At 38.6% G+C, this 27914-nt stretch overlaps 1 protein-coding gene across 3 annotated transcripts in view; it reads right to left on the bottom strand.

The window, feature by feature from the left end:
• Positions 1-3740: 3740 nt before the first annotated feature.
• KLHL20 (kelch like family member 20) overlaps positions 3741-27914 on the bottom strand; it is a 38624-nt gene continuing 14450 nt past the window's right edge. For 2 of the 3 annotated variants that reach the window (XM_007525186.3, XM_060197891.1), the window contains exons 4-12: positions 21832-21990; positions 21009-21103; positions 18323-18438; positions 15276-15459; positions 12521-12664; positions 9984-10117; positions 8683-8891; positions 8036-8142; positions 3741-5373 (exon numbers count right to left, since the gene is read on the bottom strand). In XM_007525186.3, coding sequence (XP_007525248.1) covers positions 5289-5373; positions 8036-8142; positions 8683-8891; positions 9984-10117; positions 12521-12664; positions 15276-15459; positions 18323-18438; positions 21009-21103; positions 21832-21990 — 1233 coding nt within the window. In that variant the 3' untranslated portion in view covers positions 3741-5288. The remainder of the gene's footprint in view (positions 5374-8035; positions 8143-8682; positions 8892-9983; positions 10118-12520; positions 12665-15275; positions 15460-18322; positions 18439-21008; positions 21104-21831; positions 21991-27914) is intronic. The other variant, XR_009551590.1, reaches the window with a different exon arrangement.

Here is a 27914-nt window from a genome sequence, read left to right as displayed (position 1 = left end):
TTTTATAAGCACTCAGAAGTTCTTCCCACAAGTCATTTACTAACAGCAAAGGCTGGATTTAAATCCAGAGATAAATACTAGAGATAATTAGCTCTTAGGCCCTTTCAAAAAATAAGCTAAAAATAAATTGGAGCTTAAACCCATTGAATGTAATTAATGTCAGCTAAACCTCAGAAACCTTATTTCTAGGTTTTTGTAATTTTAGAAAAGTTGGGGGGATGGGTGGTGGTGCACCTGGTGGAGCACACATGTTACATTGCACAAGGACCCAGGTTTGAGTCCCCGGTCCCCACCTGCAGGGTGAAAACTTCACAAGTGGTGAAGCAGTGATGCAGGTGTCTCTCTAGCCCATCCTTCCCTCTATCCTTCTTCCTTCTGGCTGTCTCTATCCAATAAGTAAATAAAGATAATAGGGGGCCGGGTGGTAGTGCAGCAGGTTAAGCGCACATGGCACAAAGCACAAAGCCCGGCATAAGGATCCCGGTTCAAGCCCCCGGCTCCCTACCTATAGGGGGGTCGCTTCACAAGGGGTGAAGCAGGTCTGCAGGTGTCTTTCTCTCCCCCTCCCTGTCTCCTCTTCCTCTCTCTGTCCTATACAAAATATAATTTAAAAAGTTGGCATTAAAAATGATCAGAAGGGTCAGGGAGATAGCATAATGGTTAATCAAAAGACTTTGATGCCTGAGACTCTTGAGATGCCAGGTTCAGTCCCAGTACCACTATAAGCTGAGCAGTGCTCCAGTTTAAAAAACAAAACAAACAAAAACCAGGAAGTGAGAGACTATGTTTAAAGCACTAGATTCTTTAAATATTTATGATCATAGGCTTAGGTTATTCCAGCCACTGTTCTAGAGTGCACAGGTGAATAAGATATGGTGTCTATTCTCAAGAAGCTTTCATTCCTTATAACAGTTATTATGACTGAGCAACTGTGGATTATCACCACCTCTAGAAGCTGATTCCTGCCCTTATCAGGTCTCATGCAAACCACGTGAGAGGTCTGTGCCTACCCTTTTCTCATCACAAAAATTTTCACAGGCAGAGTAAATGTCTACCTCACTACAGCAGCAAATGAAGCAAAAAAGATTTATTTATTTGAATGAAAGAGGTAAAGAGAGACCATAGGACTGCTCAGATCTGGCATATGTGGTGCTAAAGATCAGACTGCAGTCGCATGTCTAGTGCTCTACCACTGGGCTATCTGTTCAGCCTGTAAAGCAAAACACAGAGAAAAACATGTAAACACACACACACACACACACACCTATTTCTCATATTGGATTTAAGTTCAAAACTCCAGTTCTAGGTTGCTAAGGGAAATGTCTAAATAAATAAATGTGATATATCAAGCAAATGAAGGGAAAGGCAGAATTTACTATATTAAAACAATATTTTAAAAGTTAAGCCCAAAACTTAAACCATTTCTGTTGATAAAACAGAATAAACTTCAAATGGATTGGTTGCAGCTATGAACCTTTATGCCTAACACTTTGATTTCATTACATAATAGAAAATAAGACTACAAGAAAAACATCAGCAAGGTTCATTACTACTGACTGCTTTCCATTACACCATGGGCTATAATTAGTGACACCCCTAGGAAGTCTGGTGAAGTCTATCTCAAACCAATCTGGATGAAGACACCATCATCCAGGAAAGCCAGGTCCCTTATGTTATCTAAAGGATGGCAGAGGACCTGGTGGGGTGCCGGGATAGCCTGAGGGTACTTCTTCCCGAGCTAGTGCTCTCTGGGTTGGAGAGAACTCAACTGGAGCCAATCTAGGCTGCTGCATGGGAGAGGGATCAGGAACTCGTGCCGCACCAACTTTGCAGGAGATACACTCTGGGACTCTCGGAGCCGGAAAGCAATTTCCAAGTGTCTTTAATGAGAAGAGCAGCTGTTTTTATACTCTCCAAGTAGGGTGGAAACAGGATGTGATATAGAGAGGGTGGAGAGAAAAGTGACTGGTGAAAATCAGAGTGTGACAAGGAGGGGGCGGAACAGGCGAGAATCCTATCACTGAACCACCAATGCCCTGGAGGGAGTGCTTTATGTAAATGTAAAAGTGATTTATGTAAATAGACCAAAGCTTTGGATCAGTAAATCCCTATATAGGCATATGGTTAAGCAGAAGCCAGGGGGAGGTGGCATACTACCCAACAGTGGGGATTGTGTTATGTGGAAAACTATGAGAAATGTTGTGCATGTACAAACTATTGTGTTTACTGTTGACTGTAAAACATTAACTCCCCCAATAAAGATAATTTTTTAAAAAGTTATCAAATAAGCTGCTTTTTAGATTGTCTGGCTTTCAGAGATTATTGGTCACATACTGAGAGGTAATATGGAAAGTGAAACAAGAGCAGGATTCTCTAAACAGGTACCAACTTACACCCATCCTGCCAGTCTATCCTTGTCTACTCAAGTGTTGCTAAGCATGGTCCCAGACACCCTGGGCTACAATGAAAAAAGAAGTGTTCCATTATAGGGTGGGATCTAAGAATGAGCAAACATGCACATTTAATGTGGTGTCAGACACAGTATGTGCTGAGATATAAACAAAGCTAGTTAAGGACAAACCTAGGACAGTTTTAGGTGAGGGGCTTATGGAAGCTGTTTTACATGAAGCCCACTCATAAAGGTACAGGGCCCAACAGGAAAAGGATCCAGCCAGGATGGTTCAGACAGCAGAGACCCTGCGCAGAGCTGTCCACTCCTTCAGGGGACATAGGACCCTTTCTCACCTCCTACCCGTGGAACATATATAGAGCCTATTCTAATCTTACCACCTTACAGACTAACCACACACCTCAATCACAGGGCTGATTTGTGGCCCAAGTTAATGCTGATCCCTAGCACACAGGTCTCCCACAATTCCTGGGTTGGGGTATCTGGCCACCTTGTCCAGGACAAGGAAGTGAGATTCATTTCAGTTCTGCCTCAGGGGTGTTTGTTCACCACTGAGCAGATTACTCATGAAATTAGATGGATGCCTTCTCCTTCAAGGCCCTAAGTGCCTGTGACGTTGCCCTTGCTAGAGTTTCTGGGATCTGAATGGCCTTGTCTGTGCAAGCGCAGTACAACACAGACCTGACCATGGGGCACTTGGCATTTTCGGTGCATGGGGCCTGACCTTGCCACCTGACCATGATATGTGGTGTGGTATGTGTAGTCACCTCCATATAGATGTGGGGCTTCCTGTGGACTGGCCACAGTGCTACACTGGGACTTGCTTCTGGGAGGGGCCAGCATCTCCAGTATGCAGGGCTTGCTTGAGAATAACCTGGCTACCAATAGTCACTACCACCCCCCCACCACCCCCAGGGTCCTCCAGTTTGTCTGGAGGGGGTAAGTGTCTTAACATAGGTGAGGACTTCGGAATGTGGTGAGGCATTGTTCCATAAGGCTTATCCTGAAAAGTCCTAGATTCCGGGTCTGGAAACCTTCACCAGTACTTCCTGGGTCCACAGCCTCTGGCAGACCTAAAAGCATTGCTCTTACAATTTACTTGGCTATATAATGAGTGTGTGGGCTTATGATGTGAAACTATAGACACTAACACCTGTTTGTAGATTGCATTAAGACAGAAGGGAAGGATGGAACTGTGTGAAGAGAACTGTGAAGATATTCTCCATCCTCCATCCCTACCAGACAAAAGCTTTGGATGGTTATTGCTTAAAAAAAAAATCTATTTGTAAGATCAGTAGTAGCAAAATAATGAAATAAGTGAAATACAAAATATACCTGGCAATCCCTTTATTCTTTCAGGTTGAAAGTATAACTTTACATAAAGAAAATATAAAATTATTAGAAGCAGCAAATCTAAATAGCAAAGATACAACATTAAAAAGCATTAACCAAAGTGTTTTTTTTAAGGTAAATATCTTTATTTTAAAAAGTTGTACATGCTAGAAAAAAGCATAAATGATACATGTAAACAATTATTCACCAAATACTTATCTTTCCTCATAAAGGTGCAAATGATCATTAAATGTAAACACAAAAGTTGCCAAACATTTGGGGATGGCTGGGGGAGTGAATTATTCCTTTTGATTTTCCTGCAAAATACATTGGAAAAGATTGGTCTGTAAACTCAATGAAAAGAAGAATTAAATTAAATTAGACCGGTGACCATAGAAATTGTTATTACTTTCCTTAAAATTTTTAATTTTTCACCAGAAAGTGCAATTTGAGAACAGTAACAGTGGCTTTATAGAATGATAAGAATGGGTAGCCTGTATAAAACAATCAAAGACAAAATGCCTCGAGTGGTTGCACATTCACTACAATAGGAACTAAAGCATTTGTTCCCTAGGAAACTGTTAGTACAGGTGAGCTTCCTCTGCAGCAGGCCTGAGCAGCAAATAAAAATTGCAGAACAGTGTTTACAGCTGGGAGGAGGGTAGTTCTCCCTGCTGATTCTGAATAGCAATAAGGAAATGGGAAGGAAAGTAGCTCCCATCAATTATGTTTTTGAGCAGAACCTTTTGCAGAGTTGCAAATTATTTTACTGGGAGATGTGTAAGATAGCATGTGCAATTCATAGGCTATTTCTATAGAGGCACTAAGCAGAGCTCTAGATCTATTAGAAACCATAAAATGTTTAAAACAAAACAAAACAAAATGTAGCAGAAAACAAGTCCAACTGGAAGGAAAGATATGCGCTTCCACAATGAAAACTTCAGTGTCTGCATCTTGATTTTACTACTTAATAGTCCTCTTGAATTGTACTATTTAAAATGAGATGCTTCCTTGTTTTAAGATTTTCAAATCTTCTGATGCTTAGCGCAACAATGATGTATAGCTAAAACACTTTGCATACCTGTCTTTGTCACTGGTAGTTCTGTAAGTGGCAGCGTCATATGGAATGAGGACCTTGGAATAACTATTAATCTACCAAACACAGTCCTTCTCCCTTTATCAGTGTTAATCTCTTCAAAATAAAGTCTTATCACTTGGTATTTTTAAGTCTTTTTTTCCTTGCCTTTTTTCTTTTTAATTTTTTTTTGTGGAAGGCTAGATTCAAAACAAATAAAAATAAGAAATAAGTTCCAAACCCAACCAATAAAACATGATAAATTAAAAAGTAAAAATAAATATTCTTCTGCACAGAACTGAAAATGATTGTGCAAAGGTGGCATCTTACAGATGAAGTACTTGTTATTGTATTTGTATTTTCATCATGTTGAGGCACCAGCAAAGAATAAATTTGTTCAAATGTTTTCTTGAGCTGTATAAGCTCCAAAAGTCAAAAGTTCTCCAGAATACTGAGGTGTCCTCCAGACATTCACCATATATGGGATTCACAATGTGTCATTTTAATAACTCCTACACCACCTCCTAGACGACGATAGTTCATCCCACCATATAACCTGCAAAGACACAAACAAAATCAAATTTGTAGCTATTTCTTCCATAATTAAATGTTTTTAAAGACTTAGACGCTTCACACTTTTTGTTGTTACTCTAGCCTGGCTATACTGTTTTCCACCCAAATTTTCCCTTTACCTAAAATTTAGCACTTTTTGTCTTGTATATACTGGTATTAAGTCTTCTCAAACCCTTTATGGAGCAAAATTGCATATAAATAAACAGTCAGCATTTATTTTATGACATGTGATATGTAAGATCTTCAAAATTAAGGACTTCTACGGAAAAAATACTAGATCTGCCAGCTGTAAGGTAAACTGGTTTTAAGTTTAGGATATGTAATTACAAAAATTTAGACAGTAACCTCCCAACATAAGATCCTTAAGCATTTTATGAATATTCCATTTAGTGACAAGTAAGTGAAAACCAGTCCTTACATAGAGCACAGTGAGGAGTTGGTGGAAGTAAACTTGGCTGTCTTCCCAACTATGTTTACTCAAAATATCCACTAAAAAGAGAACACTGTGTATGGATGTAAGTATAGAAACAGAAGGCTCCTATTCATGAAAACCTACCATGTTATGTCTTCCTTATCTCTAGTAGATTTTGCCAGAATGTTAGCTGTTGGTGAGGTCCGCCTGGACCAGCACCTTGTTAAGTACACCCCTACCCCCACCCCCAGACCCATTCCCCTCCTCTGCTATGGCCATGGTACTTAGATATAGGCAGGGCCCTGTTCACTTCCCTCACTAGAAGGTCAGTTCCATTAACTGGAATGAATGTAGAGAATTCAGTTTTCATTTTGGATCCTCAGGCTCTGGCCTACTTGGTGATTATTTGCTTAATGATCAAGGCAATGAAGACATCATAGAGAAGCAAGCAGTGCTGCACTGTCACCATCTGACTGCAGTGTCATGCCCACTGTGCCATATAGAGACCCAAAGGAAAATAAGATGCCAGAGATCATCTTTCAATAATTCTAACAGTTGTGGCATTGCAAAGACAAAGACTATAAAAAGAATTCACTATATTCTCTAGTTGAATCATGTAGAAATGAAAAATCTGGGTGGGTCATTTCAAGTTCAAAATTAGAAAGTGGATGTTCTTTGAATACAGCAAACATGGACTGGGAGACTGTCCCTTCTGGAGCAGCAGCATAAAATAGGCCTCGGCCTGTCTTCCATTAACATGAGAATCATCATCCAGAACATTTGCTGCCTCAGACATTATGTCCCCATTTACTCTCTATGGTGGTTGATGTGCAACCCAAGCTACCAACAGTTACCCAAGATTTGCTTAAGAAAAAAGGATAACTTGCTAGAAAAGAAATCCAAATTGTTCAGAAGGTAAAGTTGTTCTTAATAAGACAGTAGTTAGAACTAAGTATAAATATTAAATACATCAAACACACAATATACATATTTTGTATTGTTTTGAGAATTTACTATATTGTGCATTTTAAGTTGTTTAAGAAACTAGCAGATTACCGACCAGAGTAGTTCTGTGAATCAAGTCTAAATAAAATGTGTAATTAAATAAAAGTTTAGACTAGGGATCTTAAGTTTAAAGACTTAAGCATACTTTGTTAAAATTTGCAAAGGCTTTTTTTTTATTATGAAAATAAACGCAAGGGATATCTGATTCATGTGAATTTACAGAAATGATAATTTACACAGACATATTAGAAAATTGAATGTTTAAAAGCAATGTAAATTAGGCCTACATAGCTTAATGATGTTAAAGCATATTCTCCATAAAAGTGACCATTAAATTTAAGATTGTCTAAGATACTTAAGTAGATTTATAATGCTAGAGGAAAAAAAAATCAGTTTCAAATAGAAATAGTTAAAACTATTTAAGTAAGTTAAAACTTACTTAAAAGTAAGTTTATTATTTTTTTCATGCATATTGAGAAGACCAAAACATTGCACTGACAAAGAGCCAAAGTCCTAGGTTCTAACTCTGTCACTAACTAGCTTAGGCAAGCCATTTTATTACTGGGTGGCTTTATTTCTTCAACTAAAGAGATTTTTCCCTATTTTCTTCATCTGTAATAATAAAACTGGATAGTCACCATAGAAAGACATATTTAAGATGCTAGTTACTTTAGAGTAACACAGCCAAAATAAGACATCAACTATCTGATCCCTTTTCCAAAGCCTAATCCTTGCAAGGTCATTACTTCAATGAAATGGCCACCCAGATTATGATGGCCCTGCTTAACTCAAGGCCACTGTATTCAAGTCAGTAATGAGCTGATGTAAAGTACAAACTAAAGATTACATTCAGGCTATGGAGATAGCATTACTGTTATGCAAACAGACTCTAGCCTGAGACATTGAAGGTCCTAGGTTCAAACCCCAGCACCACCATAAGCCTTAGCTGAGCAGTGCTCTGGTTAAAAAAAAACACACACACACACACATACACACATTGCACCCAAAGGCTGGGAGATGGCTCACCCAGTAGACCACACATTTTTATCATGTGGAAGTACCTGAGTTAAGACTCTGATTGTTGCATGTGAGTACCATACAGGGGAAATGTCTCCTCTGTCTCTTAACTTTTATCAGAAAGAAGGGGGGGGGGGGGAGTGGAAGAATTGCACAGACAAGGTACTGGCAATAACAGTGGTGGCCAATAAATAAATAAAATATAGTATACCTCCATGTATTGGCATCAGGATCAAACACCTCAATGGTCTTCAAGTATGTCGTGCCATCAAAACCTCCTACAGCCATAAGCTGTCCATTCACCACTGCCAGGCCAACCTGTAGGACCAAACACAATGTCTCCTGAAGAAGATGATGGTGATGTAAAAATCCTGACTGCTTCTAGATATGTCTGTTCAATAAAAGATATCTTTGTGGCCTTACATTCTGGTTTGCTTGAACACAGAAGGAAAAAAAAATGACCAAAATCTATTAAATTATGGGAACTATGAAGTTATACATTCAAGTACAATATTTATAGTAAAAAATGTTCATTCCTTAAATGTTAAATATTGTCTAGAAAAGAGCAAAATTCTCCCAACTGCAAAACTGCACATGTGGTTACACACACACACACACACACACACACACACACACACACACACACACACACACACACACACAACACTCACTCTCTCTCTCTCCCTGTCACTTTTTAAAGACATGAGTAGACATAAAACATTTAACTACTTGAGATTAAATCAGCAGCAGTCTTGCCTAAACAGTGCACACTTTTAACTGTCCCAACATGTCATTCTTCACACTTTCGTGCTGTCATGGATCTTTGGTTACCAAAGATCTCAGCAGCTGGGCACTTACTCCACTGCGGCGGGATGTCATAGCCACCACTGGAGACCACTGGTTTGTTCTGGGGTTGTATCTCTCAGCACTGCTAAGCTCTGTGGTGTCATCTCTCCCTCCCACAGCGTAGATCATGTCCTGATACACGGCACAGCCTAGGTGCTTCCTCCGAGTCCCCATGGGGGCTATTGTATGCCACCTGTTCTCCTGAGGGTTGTAGCGCTCCACTGCAGGAAGTAGAGAACACTGGTCACCATCCCTCTCATTTCTACTTCTCCACATGACTACCACAACTTTGTGAAAATACAAGTTTTCAATAGCAACCTGATTTCATTCTGAAAAGGATCTGTATCCCTCTATACATATTGATCTCTTTCAAGTAAAAAGCATTAGAGAGGTCTGTGTCAAGGAACCCAATAGCTTGCTTGTCAGTCAGGCAAGCTTATCTTAAATGAACCAGGCAGTCCAAGAGGTGGTACAGTGGATAAAGCATTAAACTCTTAAGTATGAAGTCCTAAGTTCAATCCCTGGCATTATATGTACCAGAGTGATGCTCTGGTTCTATTTCCCTCATAAATAAATAAATAAATTTCTTTGAAAGTTAAAAATAAATAAAATAAATGGGGGACCAGACCACTGATCTGTACTTATGACTTAGTATCATCATCAGACAATCTCAGTGCTCTTATATTTCCCTGCCTATATCCCTTCTGTATTCCAAGGCACTTGAGATATGTGAAAACAAATTTGATGAGAGCATAATATCTTTGGGGGGGATATATACATATATACATATATGTATATATATATATATATATATACACACACACACACACATACATTTTTTCTCTAAATACGACCAAACAGATGAGCCTATTTATAAACTATTCATTTATATTTTTAAATCATTTTCATTATCTTTATTTATTGGACAGAGACAGCCAGAAATTGAGAGAGAAAGACAGACACCTGCAGCACTGCCTCACTACTTGCAAAGCTTTCCTCATACAGGTGGATTGGGGACTCAAAACCAGGTCCTTATGCACTGTAACTCAATCAGGTGAGCCACCACCTTATTCTTAAATTATAATATAGAGTTGTTTTTTTTTTTTGTCATTTATGGTAAATGATGAGGGAACAGAACAATCATATTAAGATACAGCTATTTTACTTAGTGTAAATTTCCAACAACTGGAAAACTAAAGGATAATTATTTGAGGGGAAAAATAGAGGACTAAGGCTGCAGGAGGAACTTAGGAGGAGCTAGCAGTTATATTTTTTTCAGAGGGAAGACCAGATTAACAATGAAAGGAATTCACCTGTGTTGAGTGGTGATGTCCCATCAGAACCACCTACTGCATACAAAAACCCTCCTAACACAGACACAGCCACACCAAGTCTTCTGGTACTCATGGAGGCCACTCGGGTCCACTTGTTCTCCTTTGGATCATATCTGCAGTGAGAGGAACAAAAGACCACATGCAGTTTCTATGAAGTAAAGCCTTTTTCATAAGGTGTAAAAGAATGCTAAAGGAAAGTTGGCTACACGGACTTATTAAGGTCAAATTCAGAGAGAATCTAACATATTTTACTAGTTAGCTGGGGGAAGAAGTTTTATAATTTGCACCTGTGTCTGTTTTAAAATTATTTTTCCAACTTTTACTTGAGATATGGGGACTAGAAAAATAAAAACTGAATTTCTCCTTTCTCAAGCTGGCTTTCTAGAAATCTGGCCAAACAGAAGAACTAGACCTTGAAAGAACAGAAAGGAAAGGGTGGTGGGTATGGTATGGAATTATTCTCCTGTAATCTCAGAATCCTGTAAAATATTATTAAACCACTAATAAATAATGTTTTCCAAAAAATGAAAGAAAGAAAAGAGAAGGGCTTGCTCCTTTCTGTTTGCTTGTCAACCCTGTTCTGACACTATCTCAGAAACAACACTCCACACCAACTATGCCAGGTAATTTCCATTTCTAACCTTTTTGGGGCATTTTTAAAATTGGCTCTGCTGTGGTTCTCAGAGACCCTACTCATAGCTCTCTGGGGTACCTTCTAAGCTCCTGAGGTAAGAGTACCAGTATCCAGTGATTCCTACTGTACAATTCCAAACCCTGGTAATTGAAAGCTATTTAATTAATAAACTGTCCCTCTCCTCAGGCACTTAGGAGTCTTCCAGACTTTTGGGGGTCTCTCTTCCAAATTTCTAGAATCTCCTAACTTTGTTCTCTTTGCTAGTTTTTAGTTTTAACTATTCTCTATTTTTACATGGGAACTTAAGAGAGGAAAATATGTTGTCACTGCTATCTCCAAATTCCCACATAAAAATAGAGCAAATGATAACAAAATATGTAGTTTTTGAAAATACAGAAACAAATTACTTGACATACAAAAGAAAATTGGCCTTAATGTTCATTACCTTCAACTTGTTTCTATGTAAATCAAAGTTCTTCAGCTAAAGTATGACAACACAACTAGTCACTGCTATGTCAAAAATTCTGAAGTTATAGTATTTTTAAAAATATTTTATTTGTTAATGAAAAAGGAGAAGTCAGAGAAAGAACCAGACATCTTTCTGGTACATGTGCTGCTGGGGATTGAACTCAAAACCTCATGCTTGAGAGTCCAATGCTTTATCCACTGCACCACCTCCTGGACCACTAGTATTTCTTTATAAGAAGCGAGGATGAAATATAATATGTTCTTAACAGTAATCATAGCTGACACAAAGAAATTAAGAACAGAATCAACTTCACCAAAATTAACTAATTTGTAAAAGCTGAATTGTGAACCTCAGTAGTTTACCTATATTTTTTTATAACTTCAGGAATTAGTGAGAACTCACACATAAAATATTTTGAATCTTTATAATACTTATTAGACAAAGTACTAATACTTTTAACAGTTTCTCTGGAGGAAGTCTGGGCAAAGTCATACATTAAGTATAACCATACAGAGTAGGAAAAAAAAAAAAATCAGGGCAGACTACTACATAAGCAGCATGTTTGACATCCTACGTAGAATATAATTTAAAATATATTTGCAATACTTCAATATTAGAATCAATCAGTGTAGTGCACAGCTGAAAAGTCAGTTTATGGGCTGCTGAAATAGTTCAGGTATTATGTTGCATTGCCATGTGCATAACCCAGGTTAAAGCCTAGCTCTCACCTCACTAAAGTAAGCTTTGGTGCTGTTGTCTCTTTTTCTCACTCTGCTTCTCTGTCTTTATCTAAAAACAACTGATAATAATAAAATAGGCTATATAGCTGGAGAGGTGACTCAGCAAGTAGAGCCAAATACCCAAAAGCCTGAGGCTCAACCTTGGTAGCACATCTGCCAGTGCAGTGTTCTCTCTAACCCAGAAAAGAAATAGATTACCTTAAATAAGATAATCATGCTATATTTTTCATCTTTTAGACTTTCAGATCAACTGAACATGCTTTTCTTAAGAGATATGAGGAGCTCACTGAATAGTGGATTATCTTGTGTCTTAAAATATTTTCATTTATTTTCTTATATATTCTTTTTAAAAAATTTTTACTGCCACCAGGGTTATTGCTGGGGCTTGGTGTCTGCACAACAATTTCACTACTCCTGGTGGCTTTTTTTTTAAAAATAGGACAGAGATAAATTGAGAAAGGAGGGGGAGATAGAGAGGAAGAGAGATAAAGAAATACCTGCAGTACTTGCTTTACTGCTTATGAAGCTTCCCCCCTGCAGGTGGGGAAGAGTGATTCAAACCTGGGTCTTTGCACATGGTAACGTGCGTTTAACTAGGTGTGCCAGTACTCTGCCCCCTCCTAAAAATACTTCGATTAAACAGATTCCCATATTGTATTTTTTTTTAAATTACCTCTCAACAATGTTGAGACAAGACACACCATCCTGGCCACCCACTGCATAGAGAAAGCCTCCAAGGACTGCCACACCAACACTTGTCCTGCAGGTGCTTGTAGGAGCCACGTCACTGCTCCACTGGTTTGTTTTGGGGTCATACCTGCAAAAGACACAGGCTAAATGTAGCTGGTATTATACAAGGAAAGGATGACTACCTTATGATAGAAAATATGACTGCTTTTCTCTTTAAAACATTGCAAATGAAGCTAAAGTGCCTTTTAAGTTCCAAATTTTGATCTCTTCCTATTTTGATTTGATATAGCATATCCTTTAAGGCTTTTAAATAAAATACTTTTAAATAGGGTTTATTTACATATAGATTTATTTACATGTAAATATTTTCTTGATATAAATGATAAATAGGTATTTGTTCACTCAATATACTTAAAATATTCTCCTCTACTAATTTCATTATAGTGTGTGTGCGTGCATCTCTTTTTAAATCATGTTCCCACTAATGTAGGAACTATAATGTTTCTACTAATTCTTAGATTATTACTGACATTTAATATTTAGAAAGTGATTACTCTTGTATATTACTACTTTTGTAAATGGATGGTGAGAATTAGAATCATTGGACAACAAAGTATACTAATGTTTAACTAAAAAAATTAAAATATCAATTTTCTCTACTTGTAGTTACATAAGCTTTTTATCTTCAAGTTCACTGATTTTCTTTCTTGATTTCTATTTTGTTCTTTTTAAATTTATTTTTATTTATTTATTTATTTTCCCTTTTGTTGCCCTTGTTGTTTTTTATTGTTGTTGTTATTGATGTCACTGTTGTTAGATAGAACAGAAAGAAATGGAGAGAGGAGGGGAAGACAGAGAGGAGAGAAAGATAGAAACCTGCAGACCTGTTTCACTGCTTGTGAAGCAACTCCCCTGCAGGTAGGCAGTGGGGGGCTCGAACCAGGATCCTTATTTCGTGCCAACTGCGCTACTGCCTGACTCCCTTTTGTTGCCTTTGCCATTTTAAAGTAACTTCTTGACTTAAAAGCATGATCTACTTACTTAGCCATCTTTCTTATTTTCAAATGAAAATGCCATTCCATTTACCTCTGAATACTATCTTTGCTTCATTCTACAAATTATATATATATAGTCTTACTTGTTATTAAGTTGCAAATAGTTATTCCCAGTAATTTAACTCATCATTTAAAGGCACCTTTTAATTTTTTTAAAAAGCTTCACAATCTATTTCTCTATATCTTGTTATGCTGCAGGGGTCATAGCTATAGTTCCTAAACACCAAGAATCACTTAAACCAACACAGTTGAATGAAGAAAATCTGTGAGAATAGGTAGTGTGAAGATAGGATTGGGCCTAGTCCTCTAAAAGATCCCTCTACCATCATCACTGGTCCCTTCTATAGGGAACATCATCATAAGCCTTCCATCAAAGCTTGTCCTTACTATAGAGCAGCAATGGGAGGGAATTCCCCACTCTGTGAAGAGTCTGGGTAATCCTACTCTGCCACTTGAAGAAGACTAGTCCTGAAATGAGTATAGCCTAGAATGCTCCTAGCTGTGACCACGGACTTCAGCTCAGACTAACAGAACTCAAGTGGTCACACAGCTTCATCTGCTAAATAGGAATATATATAGGCCATAGCTCAGATAGATGGAGTAAACAGCCAATAGTATTTATATATTTTCCTCATGTTTGGAGCTATTATCTACCCTAGTCCAGCTTTCTAGCCTTATTCTAAATTCTGAAAACATCCAGTTCACCTACATGTTAACTATCAGGCAAAAACTACTAAAGTCACAAGCCCCTAAGAACATACCTGGGAATAGGCTACCTAGCTAGAATCCCACCCGAAGACTCCTAATTTCATCTGCTCTATTCCTAACTTTGGGTTTCTGTTTATTAAACATTTTTTCCTGCTTTATATCTTACTGCCTTTCAGCCATCAAGTTGCAGATGCTACTATGTGATGCCATCCTGACTTCCCTGGGCAGAAGACTTTACCAATGTGTCCTGAAGACTTCTCAAGAGCTCTACCCTACAAGGGAAAGATAGAAATAGGCCTAGGGTATTCATCAACCTGCCAATGCCCATACTCAGTGGAGAAGCAATTACAGAAGCCAGACCTTCCACCTTCTGCACCCCATAAAGAATTTTGGCTCACATTCCCAGAGAGGAATAGGGAAGGTTCCAATGGAGGGGATGAGAAATGGAACTCTGGTGGTGGGGTCTATGGCATTGTACCCATTATCTTACAATTTTGTTAATAATTATTAAATCACAAATAAAATATTTTAAAAATTCAAGTGTTTATTTTCAGTGTGCTGGACACTGATACCACAAGAAAAGGCTTTTCAATGGTTATAATGCAATGGGACTTGTGCTAATAAAAGCTCAGGGGGGTGTTACTTTGTCTTTATGGGGTCAGAGAAGTTTTTATATAATAAAGTGATAGTTGAGTTTTGAAGAGCTATTCAAAGGAAGAAAGAACAGCATACACATATATAGTGGGAGAAACATGAAAGAGGATAGTATAGTCCAAGAAATGAAGGCAAGTTGATGGGTCTACAGACGCATGTTTTGGGAACAGTGAAAAAATAATTGGTGGAGATCAGATCATAAAGGATATGTGAATCATTAGCTGGGTTGCCAATTAGTATAATTACTGAAGCAACAATAACATCTGTTTGTTAAAAACACCTCAAATAGTAGAGAAAGGATTTCAAAGTAACCTCCCTCACCTTTCAACACTATTGAGATAAGAAGATCCATCATGGCCTCCCACAGCATATAACAGATCATCCAGAACACTAACTCCAACTCCACACCGCCTTTTGCTCATTGAAGCTACCATTCGCCATTCATTGGTCTGTGGATCATATCGTTCAACACTGGAAATGGCATCTCCACTGCACCAGCCACCAACTGTGGAAGTAATAGAAATGGTCAGAATACACATACCAAAGCAGACACTGTATTACTTTTGCTAAACTTTAAATTTTGACCTAGGGTGGGAAATGACTCAGTGTAGAGACCATGCACAAGGCACTGGATCTGACCCCCAGCATCACATAAAGGTTAGCACCAAAGTAGTGCTTTGGTGTTTCTATTTCACCTTCTATCTTCTCTGTCAAAAAACTATAGAATAAAAGTTGGGCTGAGAGCCTATATTTCCCCCAGTCATGGAACCTTAGGGTGGGGCCCACTTTCCTGCATGCTTCTCTCAATTCATATAAAATAATATCACATCCACCAATCGCAACCTAATCAATGCAATGAGTGCCACCCCAGCATGCTTCACTTCAGACTGTGTTCAGAGACTTCAGGTGTGGAATGACAACCCTTCAGCTTCATCACTCAGGTGAGACCTTTCCTTTCATAGTATTCTCTAATTCCATTCCAGGTGGTCCACTCCCCAATAAAGTCCCCAAACCTAGATATAGACCAGGTCCCCTGAGATAGAGCATATGTTCACACTTGTCCATAAACCAGGGAAAAATATATACCTGAAAGCAGAAGTACACAAGAGTCTGCAGAGAGTACCCCCCCCCCCCCCAACACTTCATCTGCACTATTCCAGCCTTTAGGTCCATGATTGTTGAACAATTTGTTTGGCTTTGCATTTTAACTATCTTTTCAGCCACCAGGTTCCAGGTGCCAGCATGATGCCAACCAGACTTACCTAGACAGATGACCCCACCAATGTGTCCTGGAGCTCCGCCTCCCCAGAGACCCACCCTATTAGGGAAAGAGAGAGGCAGACTGGGAGTATGGATCGACCAGTCAATGCCCATGTTCAGCGGGGAAGCAATTACAGAAGCCAGACCTTTCACCTTCTGCAACCCACAATGACCCTGGGTCCATACTCTCAGAGGGATAAAGAATGGGAAAGCTATCAGGGGAGGGGATGGGATATGGAGATCTGGTGGTGGGAACTGTGTGAAGATGTACCCCTCCTATCCTACGGTTTTGTTAATGTCTCCTTTCTTAAATTAAAAAAAAATACAGTTTTATTATAATTCAAGTCAGAGAAAAATATGTAACCCTCAATAGGATATTGGGAAAAGGATATAAAGAGGTCTATTCCAAATTCTAAAGACTAAGTAACCCAACAGATTAAAGTTCTGGGTTAGAAGTTGGGGAAAAATGTTAAGAATATCAAGTCTTACTGAAATCAAGCACAAGGAGGACTGAGTGTTCAGAAGGTAAAGTGTAGCTTCATTAATATCACAACTTAAGCAACAGACACATGAGGCTTTAGAGATGATGGTAACACAATAAAAATATGTCATCTGGCAATTTATAACCATGTCACATTGGGAGGATATTGGTAGGGACCAGTAGGGTAAAGTAGCAATGTTGATTAATTCAAATAAAGTCAAGGTGACATTCTTTAATGGGGCTGCATTATTTTATTGTCTCCCAGCATCCCCAAAGGCACTATCTTGAACCCAGAAAGGACTCTGGGTTTGAAACATACTTCCCTTACCACATCTGACTTAAATCCTTGAGTTGTTGATAAGTGGGAGGGTCTATTCTGTTCTATTTTCCATAGTTCCTTTTATTCTTTTAATCAATTTCACGATGCCAGAATACTGAGACTAATGAAGCAGTATTACCATTCCTGTTACAGGAACTAAAACTTACAGTCAGATAAAACAGTTAATAAATACTTCTACAAAAAGAGTCCTACTACTAAAATTCCTGCAACCAACATGATATCATGAAGCCACAATTACTAAATAATCAGATCTTGTTGACATCTCATAAAATAAAACAAATACTGGTTTTCAAACTTGGAAAACAAACTGTGAAGTAATTTAAATCATTTGTGTACATGAGAAGTTGAAACAACAAACTGCTTTTTACAAATACAAGATCCTTAAAGGTAGAATTCATCCATTTTAACTAACAAAACTAAATAAATATTTCTTATGTCACCAGAGCTGACCATGAATTTGTTCACCATGCTCTGGCAATTCTGGGCTGTATGTGGGAACAGGGGCATGAGAGTTTGTAAGGGTGGGCATTCAAGCAAGTGTCTATGTGAACTGAATGCAATTAGTCTTCTTAAGAGATGTGAAACTGTGACAGCAACCATTTTGTAAACATTTCAGCAATAAACTGTTGAAAAAGTTTTAAAAAGGAGAGACCTCAGAGCCTCTGTTGCATCTTTTCTCCTTAGTGAGGAAGATAGAAGAAGGCACTGGAGAACCAAGAAGCAGACCTCACCAGATAATCACACCTACTGGTGTTTTCTAGCTTCCAGAACTGTAAGAAATAAACTTTAGAAGTCACCTAGTCTATAAGGTTCTGTCAGTGCAGCCCAATCATAGCTAGAAAGAGAGTTGTTAAGACAAACAAAGGAGTTGAATTTACGTAGACAGAAGTGAAGAGGTTGAAGTTGGAATATCCTAGAGATTTAGGGTTAGACTGAAGGGGCAATGCAACATAGCAAGTTTTCTGGGGCTTGGTGTAGCCCACTAGAGTTAGGAGACAGTGCCAACTATTTAATATAAGATAATAACATTTTTTATGACAGTTCTGTGTACTTGTGAGGTGGTGCATACTGACATAATGTATATGATTCATTTAACAAAATATTCCCTGCATGCCAATTTTAGATATATACTCTGGACTGGACCATGAGTTAAGATTCAAGTTCCATGATAACTTATTACATGTTTCTTACAATAGTAGGCAGCACAACTGTTCAAAGGACTATTCAAATGACAGTTTCTCATGTGGGAAAAATAATCAGTTTAGTCACAGACACTAAGAACCAGACCTGCAAAGAGAACTTCTCCACATCGGATAGGCTTCCGGGGTCTTGTCCTTGGTCCTTGCATGAGTGGTCGCTCTTGAGGCAACAGGAGATAATTTTTAGCCTCATCAACCAAGTCTCTGTGGAAAAAATTCTGCCTTATTCCAAATATCTAAATAACACTGTTAGTCAAATCTCACTGTAATTCATACATTTTAGGAAAAAGAAACAAGCATAAATCAACAGATGTCAGTCAGTATTACTGGAAGGGTGAGAAACATGATGGCAATAGTGCCAGTCACTCTATGAATTCTGAATTGGTTGGCATTTCCATCGAGACTACATCAGAGTGCAAATTTAGCCTAAAACTTGACATGCTTGAAGCCAACAATAATTTATAGGAAACTCAGCATAAAATTCAATTACCAGCCTCACAGTTTTCTAATAATGTTACTAGTCTGAATAACATCAACACAGTGAATCAGCAACGTACTAGATACTTGCTACATTAAAATAATGAAACTAGACCAGCCAATGACCATGCTCAGCAGAGAAGCAATTACAGAAGCCAGACCTTCCACTTTCTGCACTCCATAAAGCATTTTGGTCCGTAGTCCCAGAGGGATAAAGAATAGGGAACCTTCCAGTGGAAAGGATGGGATATGGAACTCTGGTGCAATTATATGAAATTGCACCTCTTTTATCCTATAATTTGTTGATCATTATTAAATCACTAATAAAAAATAGTGAAACTAGGTAAAAATTGGATTGCTAAAAAGAAACATATTGTCTAGTATTAGTCTGCTATCTGGCATTATCCTATCAAATCTGAGGATGGACACTTTTTAAAATTTCTACTTACTTTATATTGCTAAATATAATGTTGTTTTTTTAAAAATATTTATTTATTCCCTTTTGTTACCCTTGTTTTATTGTTGCTGGATAGAACAGAGAAATGGAGAGAGGAGGGGAAGACATAGAGAGGGAAAGAAAGATAGACACCTGCAGACCTGCTTCACTGTCTGTGAAGTGACTCCCCCTCAGGTAGGTAGGCGGGGGCTGGAACCAGGATCCTTATGCCTGTCCTTGCGCTTTGCACCACGTGCATTTAACCCACTGCACTACCGCCTGACTTCCCTAAATACAATGTTCTAATGTAAACTACATGTGTGTTTAATTTACTGATTCATTTAGGTGAGTCAGAGCCTTAGTGCACACTCAATTAATCCTGCTCTCTCTCAATTCTGAAAATATCTATTAAACTATACTATATTTTCAACGCTGCTGTTTTAGGGCACAGAGAGTATAATTTATCATGAAACTACTAAGTAAGCAGACCAAAACCAACCAAAAAAAACCAAAAACTAATGACCAAAACTTTGTTCTAGTTTCTTCTCCTTTTTTTAAATTTTGTTTATTTTTATGTATTAGAGACAGCCAGAAATTGAGAGGGAAGGGGGGTGATAGAGAGGGAGATAGAGAGATACCTGCAACACTGCTTCACCACTCGTGAAGCATCTACCCCTGCAGGTGCAGACTGGGGGCTTGAACCCGGGTCCTTGCGTACTATAACATGTGCGCTTAACCAGGTGTGCCACCGCCTGGCCCCTAGTTTCTTCTCCTTAATCAGATACTATGAACTAAGGCATCCCTAGAAAGAGTACACAGAACATTTAGCAAGTCAATACAAGTGTAATAGAAACAATATTTACATGCATTAGAACCTGATTTTTCTTTTAGTATTTTTATTTATTTTGGATAAAGATAAACTGACAAGGAAGGGGAAGAGAGATAAACACCTGCAACCCTGTTTCACAGCTTATGAAGCTTTCTCTCCACAGGCGGGGACTTGAGGGCTTGAACCTGGGTCCTTGCACATGAGTACTCAACCAGGTCTGTCACCATCCAGCCCCCATTAGACCCTGTTTTAAGGGCTTAGTATATATTAATCACAGCCCTACAGAATAAAAAACCTCATTTCATAGATGAAGAAACTAGCCAATGGTGACCTCAAAATACCAGGATGGGGCTTCTTTTAAAAGTAACTTAAGTGCCTTTACTTTCTGCATCAAAATCTGCACAATCCAATTTATGTTTTTATTGGAAAGGGGCACTCGAGCAAGGATCTGGATTTTGAGCCCCAACTCCCCACCTGCAGGGGGTCCACTTATAAGTGCTGAAGCAGGTCTAGAGGTGTCTGTCTTTTTCTTTTCCCTCTCTACTTGCCCCTCCTCTCTCAATTTCTCTCTATCCTATCCAATAAAGTAGAAAAAATGTCCACCAGGAGCAGTGGATTCATAATGCCAACACTGAAACCCAGTGATAACCCCAGGGGCAAAAGAAAAAAAAAAGTGTTCCTGACACATTTTTGACAGTATTAGTTAAAATGTAACTTGAGGAAAAATATTTTAGCAGAGAACTGCCTCTTCAAACTCAAGTTTCTGAGAAATCTCAGAAATTTCTCTCTTTATTGCCACTTCTACCGTAAGTACCACACATTAAAAAATGAATGACATGGAATGCTAGAAATTCAGTTCTCTCTTCTTCTATTTCTCAACTTTTGATCCTAGCCTAGAAGAAAAGTCTGTAAAATATGGCCCTGTTTTCAGCACTAAGAAATATAGTATGTAGGAAGCAATCCAAGTAAGGAAATGGGGAAAAAACACAAATGTTTAGATACTGAAGTTGTCCCTTGTAGGATGAGTCATACCTGCATTCTTCATCACTTTTGATCAGGGGATCAGAGCCTACAGTGCCCACCAGGAACTTGGGACTAAGTAAAGGCAGACGGACATGCTGTAGTACCTATGAGATAATAAATGCTGTTAAAGGCATGCACTTTCAACCACAAAGTATTTAGCAGAATAGAACAATCCATGATGCTTCCAATTATTTGAGATCTAATTGAATAATTGATCTAATTAATTTTTAAGGGAGTAAAAGTCATAAAGTTAAAACTAAATTAATTCTATCAATTCAGTAATTAGAATAACCAGAGAAACGAAAACACACAAATATCACTTAACAATGCTACTTTTAAGCTTTCAATAGCCTAAATTTTTCTATCCTTAGCTTATATAACTTGATGTCAACAATGCACAAGAATAGCACATTACATTGCTAGGCTAGAGTCATAGTAATATTAAACTTTCATTCAGTGATAACTTGCGACCCACATCACCCCTTTCCTCTTTAAAAATGTAGTGGGATTTCTAAGCTACAGGGATGAGAAGCATGATAATCACCAGGCTTGTTTTCTTTTGTTCATTTTTATACTATTTAGGTTCTGACTTATACTATAATGCAAATCTTAGCGTTGATGCAAAATAAAAAGTAAAAGGATACAATTTGTCATAATGACATATACTTCATATGTTCTGAACACTTATCTCCTTGATCATCTGGAAATAAATTAACTTTCTTACAGTCTAATATAAGGAAGAGTAATAATTGTTTTTTTTGGGGAGGGAGGTCAAATATGTAGTATTTCATTTAGTACAAAGCAAGTACTTAGAGAAGCATGTCCACCATACCTGGGGTAACTGAGGGCGTCTTTCTTGTATACTGTATTTGACCCAGGCCATCACTGCACTGAACACCTGCTCTTCACTACGAACATTTAGTTCATCACTAGATATTATATCAATGAGCTGATTGGCTGGAAGCAACATAAACTCTTCACTTTCCATCACCTGTTAAAAATTAGATATAAATAAAACTCTGTAGTCATAATTTGTTTCATTTTTTTATCCTTCAGGGATATGGGGGCAAAGCTCTATTCCATAACAGAGCTGAAGTTCAAGTACCAGAGAAGAAAAGTTTACAAGGGGAACAATGACAGGCAGAGCACAGAGGATTTGGGGGGGCAAGCGGGGGTAATGAAACTAAGTTGTACACTACTACAAAGGTGAATTAATGCCATTATTTTACACTTTCCAAATCCCATAGGATATATACCACTCAGAACAAACCCTCTAGCTAGAGAGGTATCTCAGTGGCATAATGCAGGACTGGCACACTGGTGGATCTGGGTTTGATCCTGCATACTGTACATGCCAAAGCTAAATAGTGCTCTGATTTTTTGTTTTCTCTTTTTCTCATAAAAACAGATAAACCTGGTGGCTAAAGAAACAGCTTAGCTGGCAGAGTACAGAACTTATGGACTTGAGATTACTGGCTCAATTCCCCACAGCTGTATTAAGACTGTGCTCTGGCTTCTCTCTCCGTACCTCTCATATGAATCTCTTGCTCATAGGATTTAAGTAAATTTTGAAAGTAGGTGAATTGTTTTTAAGAACTAAAGTCTAATGTGGATAGAGGGGGAAATCTACTTTCTGTTCAACTTTGCAATAAACTACAACTGTTCTAAATGTAAGGCTTATACTGGAAATAATTAGTACATTCAGTAAAGTATCAGGTTACAAAATCAACACACATAGATCTGTGGAATTCATGAATATAAGCAGGGAGTCAGAGGAAAGGGAAGAAAAAAACTCAACCTCACTTATAATGGAATCCAAAAACGATAAAATACCATTGGATGATTCTCACAAAGGAGGGAAAAGACTTCTTTTTCTTTCCCCATTTAATTATTTATTTATGAATTAGAAAGGAGGAGAGAGAGAAAGAACTAGACATCACTGGTACATGTGCTGCCAGGGATCAAACTCAGGACCTCATACTTGAGAGTCCAATGCTTTATCCACTGCACCACCTCTTGGACTACAGAGGTAAAGCACTTTTATGACAAAAACTATACAACATTGTTAAAAGAAATAGAGAAGGGTACAGAGAAATGGAAGAGCATTCCCTGTTCCTGGACTGGAAGGATAAACATTAGTAAAGTGACCATTCTACAAAAAATAACCTACAGTTTCAATGCTATCCCTTCAAGGCCCAAGAACATTTTTCAAGCAAATTGAACAAACTTGTCCAAAAATTTGTGTGGAACCACAAACTGCCAAAACACTTCTGAGAAAAAAGGGAAATTATGGAGGTATCACAGCCCCCAACTTTAGGTGATACTAGAAAGCAACAGTAATCAAAATAGCATGGCACTGGAATAAAATTGGACACTTGGATCAACCAAATAGAAACAAATGCCCAGAAATGAGCCCATACATATCCAACCACCTACTACTATATGAAAAAGGGGCCAGAACCACTCACTGGGGGTAAAGAAGGTCTCTTCAACAAATAGTGCTGGGAAAACTAGACAGCCATTATGTAGAAAAGTGAAACTAGACTACCACCTAACACCAAACACCGAGGGAAAATCAAAATGAATTAAAGATTGGAAGCAGCCTAAAAACCCATCAAGAGACGATTAGCTAAATAAATTACAGGATGTATATTCCATGGAATACTACTCTGCAATCAAAAAAAGATAATACTGTGTCCTTCAGGACAAAATGGATGGAACTGGAGGTGATTATGCTTAGCAAAGTAAGTAGAGGTGAAAGGCAATTACCAGTTATTTCATTCATACGTGGAGTCTAGAGATCTACATGAATGGGGGGGTACAGAAGCAAGCAAACTATTTCTAAGACTTTATGAGAACTATCTTAGTTATCTTTGGGAGGTGGGAGGATGGGGATACAGAACTTTGGTGGTGGATGTGGTATGGAACTATACATTGTAATCTTACTACTAGTAGTAAATAAATAGAGTTGTTGTTGTTGCTTTTTGCCTCCAGGGTTATTGCTGGGGCTAGGTGCCTACATCACAAATCCACTGTTCATGGAGGCCTTTATATATATATATATAATTTTTTAAAATTTTATTTATTTTCCCTTTTGTTGCCCTTGTTTTTATTGTTGTTATAGTTATTATTGTTATTGTCGTTGTTAGATAGGACAGAGAGAAATGAAGAGAGGAGGGGAAGACAGAGAGGGGGAGAGAAAGACAGACACCTGCAGACCTGCTTCACCGCCTGTGAAGCCACTCCCCTGCAGGTGGGGAGCTGGGGGCTCAAACAGGGATCCTTATGCCGGTCCCTGCGCTTTGCACCATGTGCGCTTAACCCGCTGTGTTACCACCTGACTCCCCTCATAGAGGCTTTTTTTCCCCCTCTTGTTGCCTTTGTTGTTATATCGTTGTTTTGGTTATTATTGTTGTTGTTATTAATTTCATTGTTGTTGGATAGGACAGAGAGAAATGGAGAGAGATGAGGAAGATGGGGAGAGAAAGACAGACACCTGCAGACCTGCTCCACCGCTTGTGAAACGACCCCCCTGCAGGTGGGGAGCCGGGGGCTCAAACTGGGATCCTTATGCCAGTCCTTATGCTTCACGCCATGTGTGCTTAACCTGCTGCACTATCACCCAAACCCCTAGTTTCTTTTAAAAAGGAACATAGAGTATCAATAACATAATTAAGATTTAAAAAACTAATCTATAGTTCAACTAATTTTTAAAAAATTATCTTTCAAAGCTGTAATATCAACATAAAAAATATTCAAAATATAATAAATGAACCATACTGAAAGTACAATTCCAGAAATATAAAAGGCTTATAAAGCAATTAGGAAAGATCTCACAAGATCAGTATCAGACCAGAGATCTCTGAACCCCAGTTCCACTGAGACCTGTATTTTTTGTGACACAAAACCATTGTCTGCACATCACTGAGAGGGAAGAATTCTGGTAAACACCCATGGAAGTCAGGCACTGTTTCACTTATCTGAAAGGTTAGAGGAAAAAAAAGGACAGCTATGAAATGAGTGGAATATAATTAAAACACATGAATTTGAATAAAGAAAAACATATATAGCATCTAGGGCATGAAGGGGTCAGTTTAAAAAAATAACTTTTTATTTTATTATTTATTTATTGCCTTCAGGGTTACTGCTGGGCCTTGGTGCCTGCACCATGAATCCACTGCTCCTGGAGACCATTTTTTTTTCCCCTTTTGTTGCCCTTGTTGTTGTGGTTATTGTTGTTGTTGATGTCATTCACTGTTGGATAGGACTGAGAGAAATGGATAGGGGAGGGGAGGACAGAGAGGAGGAGAGAAAGACAGACACCTGCAGACCTGCTTCAATGCCTGTGAAGCGACTTCCCTGCAGGTGGGGATCCGGGGGGCTCAAACCGAGATCCTTACGCCGCTCCTTGTGCTTTGTGCCAGGTGCGCTTAACCCGCTGTGCTACTGCTGACCCCTGAGTAACTTTTTATTTTAATGCCGTCAAATTAAGCAAACTTTTCTGACATTTTTTTTTGTTGTTTGTTTTCATTTTTGTCACCAGGGTTATCACTGAGGTTTGGTACCAGTTTTACAAACACACTGCTTCTCGTGGCCATTTTTTTCTTTTCCTTCTTTATTTGATAGGAGAGAAATTGAGGGGAGGGAGACACCTGCAGACCTACTTTATAAGCTCATGAAGCTCCCCCCACTCCCTGCAGGTGGGGAGTGGGTGTTTGAACCCCAGTTCTTGCACATGGTAATATGTGTGCTTAACCAGGTGTGCCACCATCCGGCCCCTGACACAGTCTTTTTTTTATTCTTTATTTTTTTGTCTTGCTTATTTATTTATTTATTTATTTATTTATTTATTTATTATTTATAAAAAGGAAACACTGACAAAACCATAGGATAAGAGGGGTACAACTCCACACAATTCCCACCACCAGAAGAACTCTGTATCCCATTCCTTCCCCTTGACAGCTTCCCTATTCTTTATCCCTCTGGGAGTATGGACCCAAGGTCGTTGCGGGGTGCAGAAGGTGGAAGGTCTGGCTTCTGTAACTGCTTCCCCACTGAACATGGAGGTTGGCAGGTCGATCCATATTCCCAGCCTGTCTCTCTCTTTCCCTAGTTGGGTGGGGCTCTGGAGAATTGGGGCTCAAGGACACATTGGTGGGGTCATCTGCCCAGGAAAGTCTGGTCAGCATCATGCTGGCATCTGGAACCTGGTGGCTGAAAAGAGAGTTAACATACAAAGCCAAACAAATTGTTGACTAATTATGGACCTAAAGGCTCAAATAGTGCAGATGAAGAGTTGGGGGGGGGGGTAGGTCTCTGTTTTGTAGAGACACAGTCTTTTTTGAAAATTTTACTTACTTGTTTATTGGATAGAGGCAGAGAAATTGAGAAGGAAGGGGAAGATAGAAAGGAAGAGAGCCAGAAAGACACCTGCAGTACTGCTTTACCACCTGTGAAGAAGCTTCTCCCCTACATGTGGGGGTCAGGGGCCCTTGTGCACTATAACATATGCACTCAACCAGGTGCACCACCTCTCAGCCTCCATAGCCTCTAAAAATGTTTCAGTCATTATTTATTTATTTGATAGGACCGAGAGAAACTAAGAGAGGAGGGGGGAGAGAGAGACAGAGGAAGAAAGAGACACCTGCAGAGCAGATTCAACACTAGTGAAGCCTCCCTCCTGTAGGGAGGAACTGGGGCTTGGCTCACACTAATGTTTGGGCTCAACTGGGTGTGCCCAGCCCCTTCATAGTTTTAACTGAGTTAACAGAAGTGTACATGCTATATCTTAGTTACTATGTTGATGACTACTAAATTTTACTCTCATATAACATTTTCTGTTGTTGCTGCTGTATAAGGACTCACATATTAATAATTTCACTGCTCCTGGGTCAACACTTTTATTCTTCTTACTTCTAATAGAGACAGAAAAGGAGACACCAAAGCACTGTAGCTTCCCCAAAGGCCATGACATTTCAGCCTATCCTCACTTCTCAGATACACATAAGTAGTTTTCTATTCTATATATCTCCACGTATATATCAAACCAGATATATCTAATGTGGGACCCACTATTTCACCTGCCCAAACTGTGCTTCTCTCCACATTTATAGCATAGGGTCACAAAAATGAGATGCTGCTTCTGAGTAAGTACAAAAGCACTTCTCATAGATACTGCCAAATTTCCTTTCAAAAGGCTTATATCAATTTATACTGCATCAGCAATATAGTTACTTCTAGATGGCTTGTCAACTCAAACTTCTGGATATTTGTAAATCTGATATATTACAAAATTCTAATCACATAAAAATAATCCTTTGGTATAGTTTTAACTTTTACTTCAGTTAGTATGAACAATCTTAAAAGAGATTTTCATATGTTTAAGGGCAATCTGAATTGCTCAGTTATAGTCCAATTTTTCTATAGGTTATGACTTTTGAGTTAATCAATTGCAAAGGCCTTTTTCATCTAGAGATTGTAAAGCAATTGTTTCATGTCTTCTTCAAATTTCATTTTTATCTATGAATTTTTAAATCTTTGATACATTAGAAGTTGTCCTGATGTACAGAATAGATAATAATGTATAAAATGAACACTGTCTTCCCTTTGCATTAAATCTTCTAATGGTTTTCTATTGCTTTCAAGATTAAATTTCAAATTCTTAGCATAGATTGCTAGCTCCATTGTGCTCTGGCACTGTATGTTCTATAAGATCCTCCTCCTTCTGGATCTCACTGGGTTTCCTTTATATCCCAAACCAGTTAAACTTCTGCATGTTTTGGGGCCAGGTGGTGGCGAACCTGGTTGAGCGCACATGTTACAGTGCCCAAGGACCCTGGTTAGAGCCCCCAGTCCCCACCTGGAGGGGGAAAGCTTCACGAGTGGTGAAGCAGGACTGCAGGTGTCTATCTCTCT

Source organism: Erinaceus europaeus, chromosome 9 (assembly GCF_950295315.1).
Source record: "Erinaceus europaeus chromosome 9, mEriEur2.1, whole genome shotgun sequence".
Lineage (NCBI taxonomy): Eukaryota > Metazoa > Chordata > Mammalia > Eulipotyphla > Erinaceidae > Erinaceus > Erinaceus europaeus.
The sequence above is the reverse complement of the archived record's forward strand: the minus strand, read 5'-3'. Positions and strand labels throughout refer to the sequence as shown.